The sequence below is a fragment of the Oncorhynchus nerka genome, linkage group LG3 (genome assembly GCF_034236695.1).
Source record: "Oncorhynchus nerka isolate Pitt River linkage group LG3, Oner_Uvic_2.0, whole genome shotgun sequence".
Lineage (NCBI taxonomy): Eukaryota > Metazoa > Chordata > Actinopteri > Salmoniformes > Salmonidae > Oncorhynchus > Oncorhynchus nerka.
Genome location: NC_088398.1, coordinates 12,771,220 through 12,784,122, shown reverse-complemented (window position 1 = coordinate 12,784,122; position 12,903 = coordinate 12,771,220). Strand labels below are relative to the sequence as shown.

Sequence of the window (12,903 nt, the reverse complement as noted above, 5' to 3'; positions counted from 1 at the left end):
TAAGGGATGTGACCTCTTTCTGAAGGCACTGTATATATCTGTGTGGTAATGGGGATCAAACCACTATGCACAAACTGAGTCTGGTGGTGAGAGTATAATGGAAAGAGTGAATGATTCATGTCTTATCTTGTTGATTTGCTAGTGCATTTGCTGTTATAGTGATGTGTCCTCTCAGGTCAAAACATCTCTCTTATTTCTTTCTCTCCAGGTTCGTCTGAAAGTCTGGGTCGACTGACACACACAATCATGGACAGATCACTGGACCGCTGAGTGCAATCTTCCTCTTTCTCCTCCTCCTTCCTCTTTCTCCTCCTCCTTCCTCCTCCTCTTCTTCCTCCTCCTCCTCCTCTTCCTCCTTCCTCGTCTTCTTCCTCCTCCTCCTCTTCCTTCTCTTCCTCCTCCTCCTCTTCCCCCAGAGGCTTCAGTGAACACCCTGAAGGTCCCACCTGGTTGCCAAAAAATCAGTGAGACAGAAAGACAGATCGACGAGAGGTTACAAAAAAACAGAGGTTCCAACAAACCCCCTCTGGTCTTTCTAATTCATTTGGTAACCATGACGACCACTCTTTTTTCCTCCTTACCTGGGCACCTGGTGAACCCCCAAGTCCCCCTGCCATCATCGTTGCTGATTTTGTTGCTGTTACAACTGTTTAGTCAGTGCCCTGCTGCTCCCTCAGGGCCTGAGTCAGACACCTGCTCCACTCTGGTTCAGAGCCGATTCTTCGGCCACTTCCTGTCCTCCTCCACTTTCCCCATGGCACCCTGCTCCTGGACCCTGCAGAACCCAGACCCGCGCCGCTACACCATCTTTATCAAGGTAACCAAACCTACCTCCACAACGGACTGCATTCCACGGCAGCTCCGCACATTCCAGTTTGACTCGTTTCTGGAGACCACGCGCACCTACCTGGGCATGGAGAGCTTCGACGAGGTGGTCAAGCTGTGTGACTCTTCATCCCCTGTGGCCTTTCTGGAGGCTGGGAAACAGTTCCTACAAATGAGGAAAGGGCCACCCCGGGCCGGCGTGATGGTCACCACCCCTAACGCTAGCGAAGATGGGGAATTTAAGACAGAGTACCTGGTGGTGGGGAAGCGTAACCCCAGCATGGCAGCGTGTCAGATGCTGTGCCAGTGGCTGGAGGACTGCCTGGCATCCAGCACCTCTAACAGGCCCTGTGGCATCATGCAGACCCCCTGCCAGTGCTGGGAGCCCCTTCCTCCTCCACAGCTCAGCGAAGGAGATGGATGCTACAGGAACGGGTTCTATCTGGAGAACTGCCTACCCAGTGCCGATGAGAAGAGTGATACTGACAGCAACAGTGAGTGGAATAGTTCTCTGGTTTTAGTTATGGGAATTTGTGGAAATGTTTTGGCCAACATGTGATGCCGTTTTGTCTATTGGAGGAGAGCTTGTAGGCGAGGCTTGTGGCTCACTTGGTCATCTTGTCTGTATAGCATGCCATTTCATGTTAAATGGGGGGCCTCTGTGGTCCAGGTCAATCAATGAATGTGTAGGGAGCCACGTACCCTAACCTGTCACAATACAATGAAACAATTATTTAAAAGGAAAGACAAGAAATTGACATAGCCACCTCCTTATAATTTCCGGACAATTTGAGGCAATTTGTGTTCAAATGACTATGCAACATCCAAAAAAGTGCTCTGGCTAGGTCACAGAAAGTAGAAAGGCCGTGAAAGATCAGTAGAATGACAGTAGCTAAAAGACAGAACAGAGATGGTATAGGGTTTCAGCTGATGGATTCTGAGCTGAATGACCTTGGCAGGTCGGCGCCGTGTCCTGTCTCTCTGTGGTTGGGAAGAGAGATACTGGATCGGCCCGAGGGAGGCTGGGACTGGGGAGGAGGATCTGGGCGTGATATGGGATTGCTGCAGGAGGGATATGGAGGGAGGTAGAGATGGGCAGGGAGAGATGGAGAGAGGGGGAACTGGATGGACAGAGAAGGGAGGCTGGGACTGGGGAGGAGGATCTGGGCGTGATATGGGATTGCTGCAGGAGGGATATGGAGGGAGGTAGAGATGGGCAGGGAGAGATGGAGAGAGGGGGAACTGGATGGACAGAGAAGGGAGGCTGGGACTGGGGAGGAGGATCTGGGCGTGATATGGGATTGCTGCAGGAGGGATATGGAGGGAGGTAGAGATGGGCAGGGAGAGATGGAGAGAGGGGGAACTGGATGGACAGAGAAGGGAGGCTGGGACTGGGGAGGAGGATCTGGGCGTGATATGGGATTGCTGCAGGAGGGATATGGAGGGAGGTAGAGATGGGCAGGGAGAGATGGAGAGAGGGGGGACTGGATGAATAGAGAAGGGAGGCTGGGACTGGGGAGGAATGATCTATGTGTAATATGGGATAGCTTTAATGGCAGCTCAGAGCGGGGGGAGTGGGTGTGTGTGTGAGCTGGATACACAGTAGATGTGCTTTAGATTATTGGGACTGTAGCTAGCTGGAGTTCTGTGTATGGCTGCTCTGAGCGGGGGGCAATGCACAGGAGAGCGACTATAGGGGCTTGGATAAGGATATGGATCTGTAGTTGGTTAGATGTGTGATGGTGCTGTGTGATCCTGGCTCCCCTCCCCAAGCCTGGACCTGACAGACAGGCTGATAACTGAGAGCTCCATCCCTGAGGGAGACTAGGGCTACTGCCTGCCATTGGGTTGAAACATTGCTCTCCCCACCCCCCTCTTCTCCTTCTCCATCCATCTTTCTCTTCTTCTCTCGCTCTCTGCATCACTTCCTCTTATCAGCCTCTGGTCTCTTCTAGGGCCGGGACAATGCCAGATTTGCGATACTTTAGTATGGAGGCAAGGAAACAAAAAAACAAAGCAGATTTCACTTATTAAAGAAAACAGCCCTAATGTTGGAAACAAACATCATTATGTTGTCATCCAGAGTCACATGCATTTATTTTCCAAGGTATAGCACACAATATTTTACATACAGCAGGTTTTTAACTTACCAAAGAGTTAGGTTTGCTTTGTGTTTTAATTTTTTCCATAGGAAAAATATCACGATACTGGTATCATCACAACCCTAGTCTCTTCTTCTCAGAGCACCCAGCCCTCTCCCTCCCACCGCATCTCTTCCCTCCATCTTCCCCTCCATCCATCCATCCTTCCTCTCTTTCTCTTCTCTATCACTTCAGCCTCTGGTCAAACCTCTCCCTCCCTCCCCCTACCCAGGCCTATAGGCTGATTCCAGGCTGATGGAGGAGACTCCGTCTTGCAGCCAGCCAAGCAGAGCTGATGTTGTGGGTAGTATCTCATGTCGTCTTCTCCCCCCTGTCTCTTCTCCTCTCTCTACAGCTAATGTTCCCTGTCATCAAGGCTCTCCTCTCCTCTTATCTCCTCTCCTCTCTTCTCTCCGCAGCTAAGTTTACCTGTCACCAAGGGTCTCCTCTCCTCTCCTCTCCTCTCCTCTCCTCTCCTCTCCTCTCCTCTCCTCTCCTCTCCTCTCCTTTCCTTTCCTTTCCTCTCCTTTCCTTTCCTCTCCTCTCCTCTCCTCTCCTCTCCTCTCCTCTCCTCTCCTCTCCACACTAGGCTAGTTATCCTTTTTATGTCATCCAGATCATGGGGTGTGGTCTCGAGGTACATGCAACACAGACTTGGCTGGGTACATCATTAGAAAGATGTGAATTCTTCATATTATGAATCTCTTCCTACTCTTTTTCTTTCTTTCTTTCTTTCTTTCTTTCTTTCTTTCTTTCTTTCTTTCTTTCTTTCTTTCTTTCTTTCTTTCTTTCTCTCTCTTTCTCTCTGTCGCGATTTATTTATTTGTCTTTCTCAGTCTCTCTTTCTTTTTCTCTGTTTCTGTCTCTCAGAATAGCAGGGCCTCTAAGGTCAAAGTGAACTTTGATGATATTCCTATACCTCTCTGAGTGGCAATTGAACCCCCACTGAGCATGGGGAGACAGTCGATGGATGGATGGCTAGCTGGAAGGATGGATGGGTGGGTTAGTTGAGGATGAAGAGAGAGAAGAAAGGATCATGGATTCTGTGTGGGAATGGGCTGGAAGCCAGACTGGCTTGCTGTGCTGAGGAGGAGAGGAGCAATGAGCGGAGAGAAGAGGAGCATGAAATGATATGACTGTTGAAGGGTTTGGGAAGTGAGCGATTGAGACAGAGGACATCGTGGCCCTGTCTGTCTATGAGGCCTCACCCAGCACACGATTAATGGATCCCAGTCTATCTCACCCTCCGTCTTCCCTCCATCTCTCTCTTTGTCTCTCTCTCTCTATTGCTCACTCTCTCTATGGAGAGGAGAGGAGAGACGTCACTTCCACACTTCCTCCCGTCCACACATCTATCCCTTTCACATGGAGCGCAGATGGCTGGAGTAGTCAGTTAGAGGTCAGGCAGTTGGAGAGCAGATGGCTGGAGTAGTCAGTTAGAGGTCAGGCAGTTGGAGAGCAGATGGCTGGAGTAGTCAGTTAGAGGTCAGGCAGTTGGAGAGCAGATGGCTGGAGTAGGAGAGCAGATGGCAGTAGTCAGTTAGAGGTCAGGCAGTTGGAGAGGTCAGGTCAGTCAGGCAGTTGGAGAGCAGATGGCTGGAGTAGTCAGTTAGAGGTCAGGCAGTTGGAGAGCAGATGGCTGTAGTCAGTTAGTCAGGCAGTTGGAGAGCAGATGGCAGGCAGTTGGAGAGCAGATGGCTGGAGTAGTCAGTTAGAGGTCAGGCAGTTGGAGAGCAGATGGCTGGAGTAGTCAGTTAGAGGTCAGGCAGTTGGAGAGCAGATGGCTGGAGTAGTCAGTTAGAGGTCAGGCAGTTGGAGAGCAGATGGCTGGAGTAGTCAGTTAGAGGTCAGGCAGTTGGAGAGCAGATGGCTGGAGTAGTCAGTTAGAGGTCAGGCAGTTGGAGAGCAGGCCGACACTGGTAGAACGAGGAGGAAAAAGAGGAAGCGAAGGAGGCAGCTTTAATTTGAATGCTTAGCCTGTGTGTGTGTGTGTGTGTGTGTGTGTGTGTTGCACAGTGGGAAGACATCACGGAGCAGGAGAGGATTCATTTCTCACTTTACAGAGACAGCAGGGGAGGCAGTGACAAACTAAAGGAGGGATTTTAGAGACGAGGAGAGAAACAAAGAGAGAAGGAGAAGAGGGAAAGATTGGTGTGGGGATGAGAAAATGGGAAGATGGGACAAAGACAGAAAATTGACAAAAATGAGAGTAAGAGGAGTTCAAGGGGACTGGAAAGGAGGGAGGAGTAAAACATGTATTCATGACTTGCACTTTTCTTTATGGTGGTCAGATGTTAGCAGAATGCTGTCGTTAAGTAAGATGAATGTGTGTGGTAGTTCCCAGAGAGGACAGCTTCTTGTGCACACACACACACACACACACACACACACACACACACACACACACACACACACACACACACACACACACACACACACACACACACACACACACACACACACACACACACACACACACACACACACACACACACACACACACACACACACACAGCTTAGATGTGAGGTTGCTAAACTAAGGGATATCAAACCACTGCTCCCAGAGGAGAGGGAGGAGAGTCTTATAGCAAGTCTAATGCATTAACACCTCTTCCCACACACACTATGCTACTTCTCTCGGTCTCTGTCTCTCTCCATCTCTCTTCAAAGAAACACTCTCTCTCCCTCTCTTGTTGGGCAGATAGTTGCACACACTGGTCCCTCGTGACAGAGAGTGGGTGGCTGACAGAGTGCTAAGATAGAAGCTAAAGTTTGTGTGGACACAAACATTTGACCAACTGGGGACATTTTGTTAGTTCCCACAAGGTTAATGTTATTTCTAGGGGTTTAGTGTTAGGGTTAGAATTAGTGTTAGGGTTAGATGTTAGAGTTAGAGATAGGAGCTAGGGTTAGGGTTAGGAGCTAGGGTTAGGAGCTAGGGTTAGGAGCTAGGGTTAGGAGCTAGGGATAGGAGCTAGGTTTAGTTGTTGGTTGATGGAGAAAACAGGGACTCACGCACACAGGAAGGCAGGAGAGAGAAGCTATGAACAGCAGATGAAAACGTGACTGTGGACTTTGTCCCAAGCAGAACACCGGGCGGATAGACCGACATTTCAAAGTCGCCCATTAACTTAAGTCTGGTGCTATCGAATGGAAGCATGCTATGCTAGTGAGCAGCTATTGACTGACAGACTGCATCCCGATTCAGAGCAGTACATGCAGCAGAACAATGGTGGTGGAATGTGGCTGGAGCCCAGGCTCTCATAACTAGCCATTTGGTCATATTTAATGGCACTAGGCGATCCCCAGTCACCATGTTCACTGAGAAGGATTTTATGGAAGTAACCAAGGAAAGTGGGGGTTACCCGCTGTTCGTTGCAAGCCACAAAATGAACTATAGCTTCTGGGAGTGTAGAATTGTGATGGAGGAGGAGGAATACACTTGGCTTAAATGCTTCCATCAGATCAGGCCTCATCTGAGTGGCATCACCTCAGACACAGAGCCGTTCTTTTTCACATCCTGCGGCAAAATGTACGATAATCTTGGGGAGTATCTGGCCCAGATATTTGCTGATTTCGGCATTGGAAGTAAAGGGACCTTCGGTACACTTCGACAAAGCGTTGCTACAGTGAACTTTAATCGAGGGTTGGTTACATATGTGTCACTCCCTGGCGACGCAGGCATGGTATTACTGGGACCATAATTTGCCTCATAATGCCAGCCGGACCCGGTCACTAATTGAGGGACAAATCAATCCATGATTCACTGATAAATAAAGTACATTTCTTTGAAATTCACCCTTGTATTTGTGTGTCATTTGGTCATGGTTGAGAATGTATGGAGGCCTGGCGGTCTGAAGGGACAGGGTGTTAAAGGATACCAGGTGGACCGAGCTGAAGTGACAGGCCGAGAGAGAGGGCAGGTAGGCAGGGCAGAGAGAGTAGGCCAAGAGGCATGGAGGTCTGTAGTTAGCCTGTAGAGGCTCGACACCTGCTAACCCGTTAAATCACCAGGTGCACGGCTGGACATAGTCTGTGGAGCGAATGCTGAACTTAGTCGTTTTTCAGCAGAGCTCTGTCATTGAATTACATAGGGTTCCCAGGTGATGATGGTTGAAAACTGCTAAAACAACCAGTGGAGCCCCCAGTTGGCTTGACCTGGGTGGGTCAAAAGCCATTAAAAACCATTTTAAAATGTGCACCTAGTAACCTGTTCAATCCCCAGGTGCACGGCTGGAATGTGTACTTAGAATTGTTTTCGTCCATTCTTCTGATTTTTCAGAAAATGATAAAAAAATACTTCCAGAGGGGTTAAAGGTCCCAAATTTGGACTGGTACCCTCTCTCATCATGGGCTAGGAGCTACGTTTAGGAGCTATGGTAAGGAGCTAGGTTAAGTTTTAGGTTAGGAGCTAGGGTCAGGAGCTAGGGTTAGTTTTAGGGTTAGGGTTAGGAGCTAGGGTTAGGTTTAGAGTAAGGGTTAGGGTTAGGGTAAATAGGATTTTGAATGTGACTGAATTGCGTTTTCCCACAAGGTTAGCTATAAAAGACTGTGTGTTTGCGTGCCTGCATGTGTGTCTGGTGTGTTTATGTTTGTGTGTGTGATATATCCCTGGTGTGTGTGTGTGTGACATGTAGCCTAGTGTGTGTGTGTGGTGTAGCCTAGTGTTAGCCACCGGGTGTCTGTGTGGGTTGGAGCAGGCCAGACTGTGGAGTCAGACTGTACTCTGTTTGACATCCCGGGGCTAACGCAATGCTACAGTACCATAGCTAACTCTGCAGAGAGAGTGTGACAGTCTTGTATAGGAAATCTACTACTGTCATATCTTATAGAGCCCAGCTGTTCTACACTCAGTTTTAAGTCCAAGTGTGGAAGCCCTTTTTTATAATATACCTTCACTGAAACACACATTTTCAAAATGAATCTTCCTATCTCTCCCTCTTCTGTCTGAGTAGTTGTTCTAGTGAACATGTTGAGGGATGGTGTCCCTCTCCTCTCCTCTCCTCTCCTCTCCTCTCCTCTCCTCTCCTCTCCTCTCCTCTCCTCTCCTCTCCTCTCCTCTCCTCTCCTCTCCTCTCCTCTCCTCTCACAGTTCCCTGCCAACAAATCTACTACCTCAGGTTTTATTAAAAATGCATATTTTAATTAAGCAATTTTACTGCCAAATCAGCAGTTGCTACATCAATTTAATGATAAATGAATGGTATGTACCCATTGATTCTTCAAGAATATAACTTATACATGCCTCATGAGCTTAGTTCAACTGTTGTACCCCATCAGAACCCCAAATACGAGCTTGTTTTAATCCAGTGTTTGTAAACAGCGTAAATGTAAACACACTGTATAGCCTCAAAACATGGTTAAAACTAAAAGGTTCATATCATTGATGGTCTGTCCTTGCATCCATGGCTCTGTCTATTTGAGAGTGGTTACATTTCTCCAGCCCCATCCCTCAGCTTTTCACAGAAACAGGGGCAGGGAGTTGGCTTTGTTATTGTTTCTATTGCTGATTGCTGCTTTAATGTGTGAATCGGCTCCAGTTTTTGGCTGGCGAGCATACGGACGTGTGTGTGTGTGTGTCTGCATAGTTACTGTGCGTAACTGTAACTGTGTGACTATGTGGATAATGGTTAGCATTGGACTGTGTGTGTCTGTGTGCATGTGTGCGTGAAACCTATTGTACTGCTCCAGGAATTCCTTGTTGCTCTGACAGATAACTCGTCACTGCTTACAACTGACACACCTCCCTCTCTCCCTGTCTTTCACTCTGTCACACCTCCACCTTTCTCTCTCTCTCTTTCTCTTTCTCCCTCTCTCTTTCTCCCTCTCTCGCTTTCTTTCTTTCTTTCTTTTGCTCTTTCTCTCTCTCTCTCTCTCTCTCTCTCTCTCTCCTTCACTCTCTTTCACACTCTTGGGAATTCTTCATGCTGTGATCTGTAGTCTTTCATTTTCTTCATTTCATTGGTTTCTTTTCAGTGCTGTTGGTCTGTGTGTCTCTGTGTGGGTGTGTATGTGTGTATGTATGTGTGTGTGTGTGTGTGTGTGTGTGTGTGTGTGTGTGTGTGTGTTCTCTCCCTTAAGCCACCTTGGGATATGATACTAGCCGTAGCAGGGCTTTAAATGCTAGACTGAGGCTCTCTCTGTCTTTCTTCAGATTTGATGAGAGGGAGAATGAAGATGAATGTCCTCTGATCAGGCAGCAGTGTACAGTTTACTGCCGCCGTGCGCCAAAGGCACTGCAAAATGTCATTGTGTGTGTGTGTGCCTTTGTCTCTCAATGTGTGTCCTCATAAAGGTTTGTGTGTGTACGCCTGGGTGCCTATGTGTGTCTGCTAAGAGAGTGTTTTAGTGCATGTGTGTGTGTTTGTGTGTGAGCGTGTGTGTCTCTGTGCCCTTGTTAGGGATGAAGCAGTAGCTCAGTGGGATGTACTGTCTTTTTTTCGCTCTTTTCTCGTTGGTGATATACCCAGGAATGACAAGCAGGGGTGGTATACTGTCACAGCGCCCACCTCCCACACACACACACACACACACACACACACACACACACACTCTCTCTGTCTGGTCAGAGCCTGGCAAGCCCAGGAGAAGAGCTCATTAGCACAGACATGTCACGTGTGCTCTTCCAAACCAAAGCAGACCCACACACAAACCCTAAACCATACACACACACACACACACACACACACACACACACACACACACACACACACACACACACACACACATCCACAACCATACACGTACACACACACAAACAAACCCACAACCACACGCACACACACAGGCTCCAGGGCCCCCTCTCTCCAGCCCACCACTCTGGCAGGGGGAGATAGGACCTGAGGTTTGCCCTGACCCCCCCTTCCCTCCTCATCCACCTCCTCCTTCTCTTTCTCTATCCCTCCATCCCTCTCTTTCTCTGTGAGTCACAATGCCATCCCACGCTGTGTGGGGAGAGAAGGGCTTCAGATGTATGAGAGTATTACAGAGCGTGGTGAGAATCTACCACAGTGCACTCTGTGCTAGGAGTGTGTGTGTATGTGTGTGTGTTTCTCTCACTCTCTACACGTCCTACAGGGCAGGGGTCCAGTAGTAGCTGTCCTTGGTTTTTTAAATAGGTAACCATTCCTTTAGAACATAGAAGCAGTGTATTGTAATGTCCTTGGTTGGTGACTGTGAGACAGTAGGAGGGAGAATGACGACAGTGACACTTTCATTAGAAGAGGTACCTGGTGGGCTCCAGAACGAGTTAGAGAGACCGGAGGAGGATGAGGAGAAGAGGAGGAGGAAAGAGGATTTCAGTGGTGGGGATTGTTTTAAGTCCCATAAAACCCTCTAACTCTGCACACTACACATGCACACACACACACACACACACACACACACACACACACACACACACACACACACACACACACACACACACACACACACACACACACACACACACACACATACTGCCCAGGAGAAAATGGAGGGGGGTGAGGGGGTGGGCAGTTTACTCACCATGGAGGAAATAGATACAGAGGCCCTGGCCGTAACCATAGGAACACATTAGCCTGACACCCTGCACATCGAGGACGACTTGTAAGTAACAACCTGTAAACAACCTCCAGCTGGAGTCAAACTGTTTCTCTCTTATTGAGTTAAGGTCAAATCATCTGCCGCTTTTCTTGCTTTCCAACATTTCTCATCTCAGACACAAACAAGATGAAAACAAACATTTTCTAGGTTAATTCAGAACCAAGGAAAATGTATAGTTTTCAAAACTAAAGTGTTTATTATTGACAGACAAACAAGTTTGTGTGTGTGTGCGTGCATGTGGGCGTTTCTGTGCACATGTGTGTCTGTCCGTGCGTATTCGTGCTCCTATATTTTCGCCAACAACGATTTGCTAGCCTCTTATCAGAGCAGGTGTTCCTGCTTGAAGATGGATGTGTCTAGAGAAAATAAGAAAAGCCTGGTAACTTCTCTAACTCTCTCCCTCTCCGTCTCCCTGTCTGTCTGTCAGTCTGATAGAGAAAGTAGAATAGCCGCCATTTGATCCCTACCAGTCAAAGGACCTTTTGAGCTTTTTCTTATCGCACCCTCTGAAGTGAAGCATCCATCATCCGAATTGAAGTGTCTGCCTGACTGACCTGCACCTGAGAGCATACAGCCCCTCCACCTGATAAGTATTTATAGACAATAGGTCCATTCAGCCGGACTAATGGGAAGGTAAAGGCTGGAGCTGGGCTCACAGGTTATATTAGGGCTTTAAAGGGATGTTGTGGTTTAAAGGGATGTCGTGGTTTAAAGGGATGTTGTGATTTAAAGGGATGTCGTGGTTTAAAGGGATGTCGTGGTTTAAAGGGATGTTGTGGTTTAAAGGGATGTTGTGGTTTAAAGGGATGTTGTGGTTTAAAGGGATGTTGTGGTTTAAAGGGATGTTGTGGTTTAAAGGGATGTCGTGGTTTAAAGGGATGTCGTGGTTTAAAGGGATGTCGTGGTTTAAAGGGGTGTCGTGGTTTAAAGGGATGTCGTGGTTTAAAGGGATGTCGTGGTTTAAAGGGATGTTGTGGTTTAAAGGGATGTTGTGGTTTAAAGGGATGTTGTGATTTAAAGGGATGTCGTGGTTTAAAGGGATGTTGTAGTTTAAAGGGATGTCGTGGTGTTTAAAGGGATGTCGTGGTTTAAAGGGATGTTGTGGTTTAAAGGGATGTTGTGGTTTAAAGGGATGTCGTGGTTTAAAGGGATGTTGTGGTTTAAAGGGATGTCGTGGTTTAAAGGGATGTGTGAGGTTGATGGTTAGAGGAGGTTCTGGTTTGTGTTGTAGATGTTGGATCTGGTAACTGTCAGGGTGTGGCATGGTGGGGCAGATGTTGGGGTAAATTCCATTTATATTCAGAGAATTATTCAGGAAATGAATTCAAATTCCAATTTGAAAATGGAAAATAACTATTTATTTTTAATGAGGATTTTTCCATTGTTGAATAGGAATTTCAATTCCTTTCTTGAACAGAAAAGCGATTCCAAACGTAGTTGTTGACTACAGTATGTTGGTTAAAGTTATCAGGGGTACAAGGACTAATTAAGTTGGAACGGAAGCACATGAGGGTTAGCGGGGACATGGGGTTAATGCCACCATTGACCTGGTAGGGGTTAAGATTGGAAGCTGGAACTGAAGGATAGGGGGTTAGATAGGGTAGGGGGTAATGACATCAGAGGGTTGAGGATGGGAACTGAAGGATAGGGGGTTAGATAGGGTAGAGGGTAATGACATCAGAGGGTTGAGGATGGGAACTGAAGGATAGGAGGTTAGATAGGGTAGGGGTAATGACATCAGAGGGTTGAGGATGGAAACTGAAGGATAGGGGTTAGATAGGGTAGAGGGTAATGACATCAGAGGGTTGAGGATGGAAACTGACGGATAGGGGTTAGATAGGGTAGGGGTAATGACAGAGGGTTAAGGATGGGAACTGAAGGATAGGGGTTAGATAGGGTAGGGGGTAATGACATCAGAGGGTTAAGGATGGGAACTGAAGGATAGGGGTTAGATAGGGTAGGGGGTAATGACAAAGGGTTGAGGATGGGAACTGAAGGATAGGGGTTAGATAGGGTAGGGGGTAATGACATCAGAGGGTTGAGGATGGGAACTGAAGGATAGGGGGTTAGATAGGGTAGGGGGTAATGACATCAGAGGGTTGAGGATGGAAACTGACGGATAGGGGTTAGATAGGGTAGGGGGTAATGACAGAGGGTTAAGGATGGGAACTGAAGGATAGGGGGTTAGATAGGGTAGGGGTAATGACATCAGAGGGTTAAGGATGGGAACTGAAGGATAGGGGGTTAGATAGGGTAGGGGTAATGACAAAGGGTTGAGGATGGGAACTGAAGGATAGGGGTTAGATAGGGTAGGGGGTAATGACATCAGAGGGTTGAGGATGGGAACTGAAGG

The 12,903-nt window shown here is 47.8% G+C and overlaps 1 protein-coding gene across 1 annotated transcript in view; it reads left to right on the top strand.

Moving 5' to 3' along the window:
- Positions 1-214: 214 nt before the first annotated feature.
- The window catches only part of LOC115142168 (adhesion G protein-coupled receptor B1-like), a 76,544-nt gene continuing 63,855 nt past the window's right edge, over positions 215-12,903 (top strand). The window contains 1 exon segment of the mRNA XM_065008538.1: positions 215-1,319. Within this exon segment, the coding sequence (XP_064864610.1) occupies positions 554-1,319 (766 nt within the window). The 5' untranslated portion in view covers positions 215-553.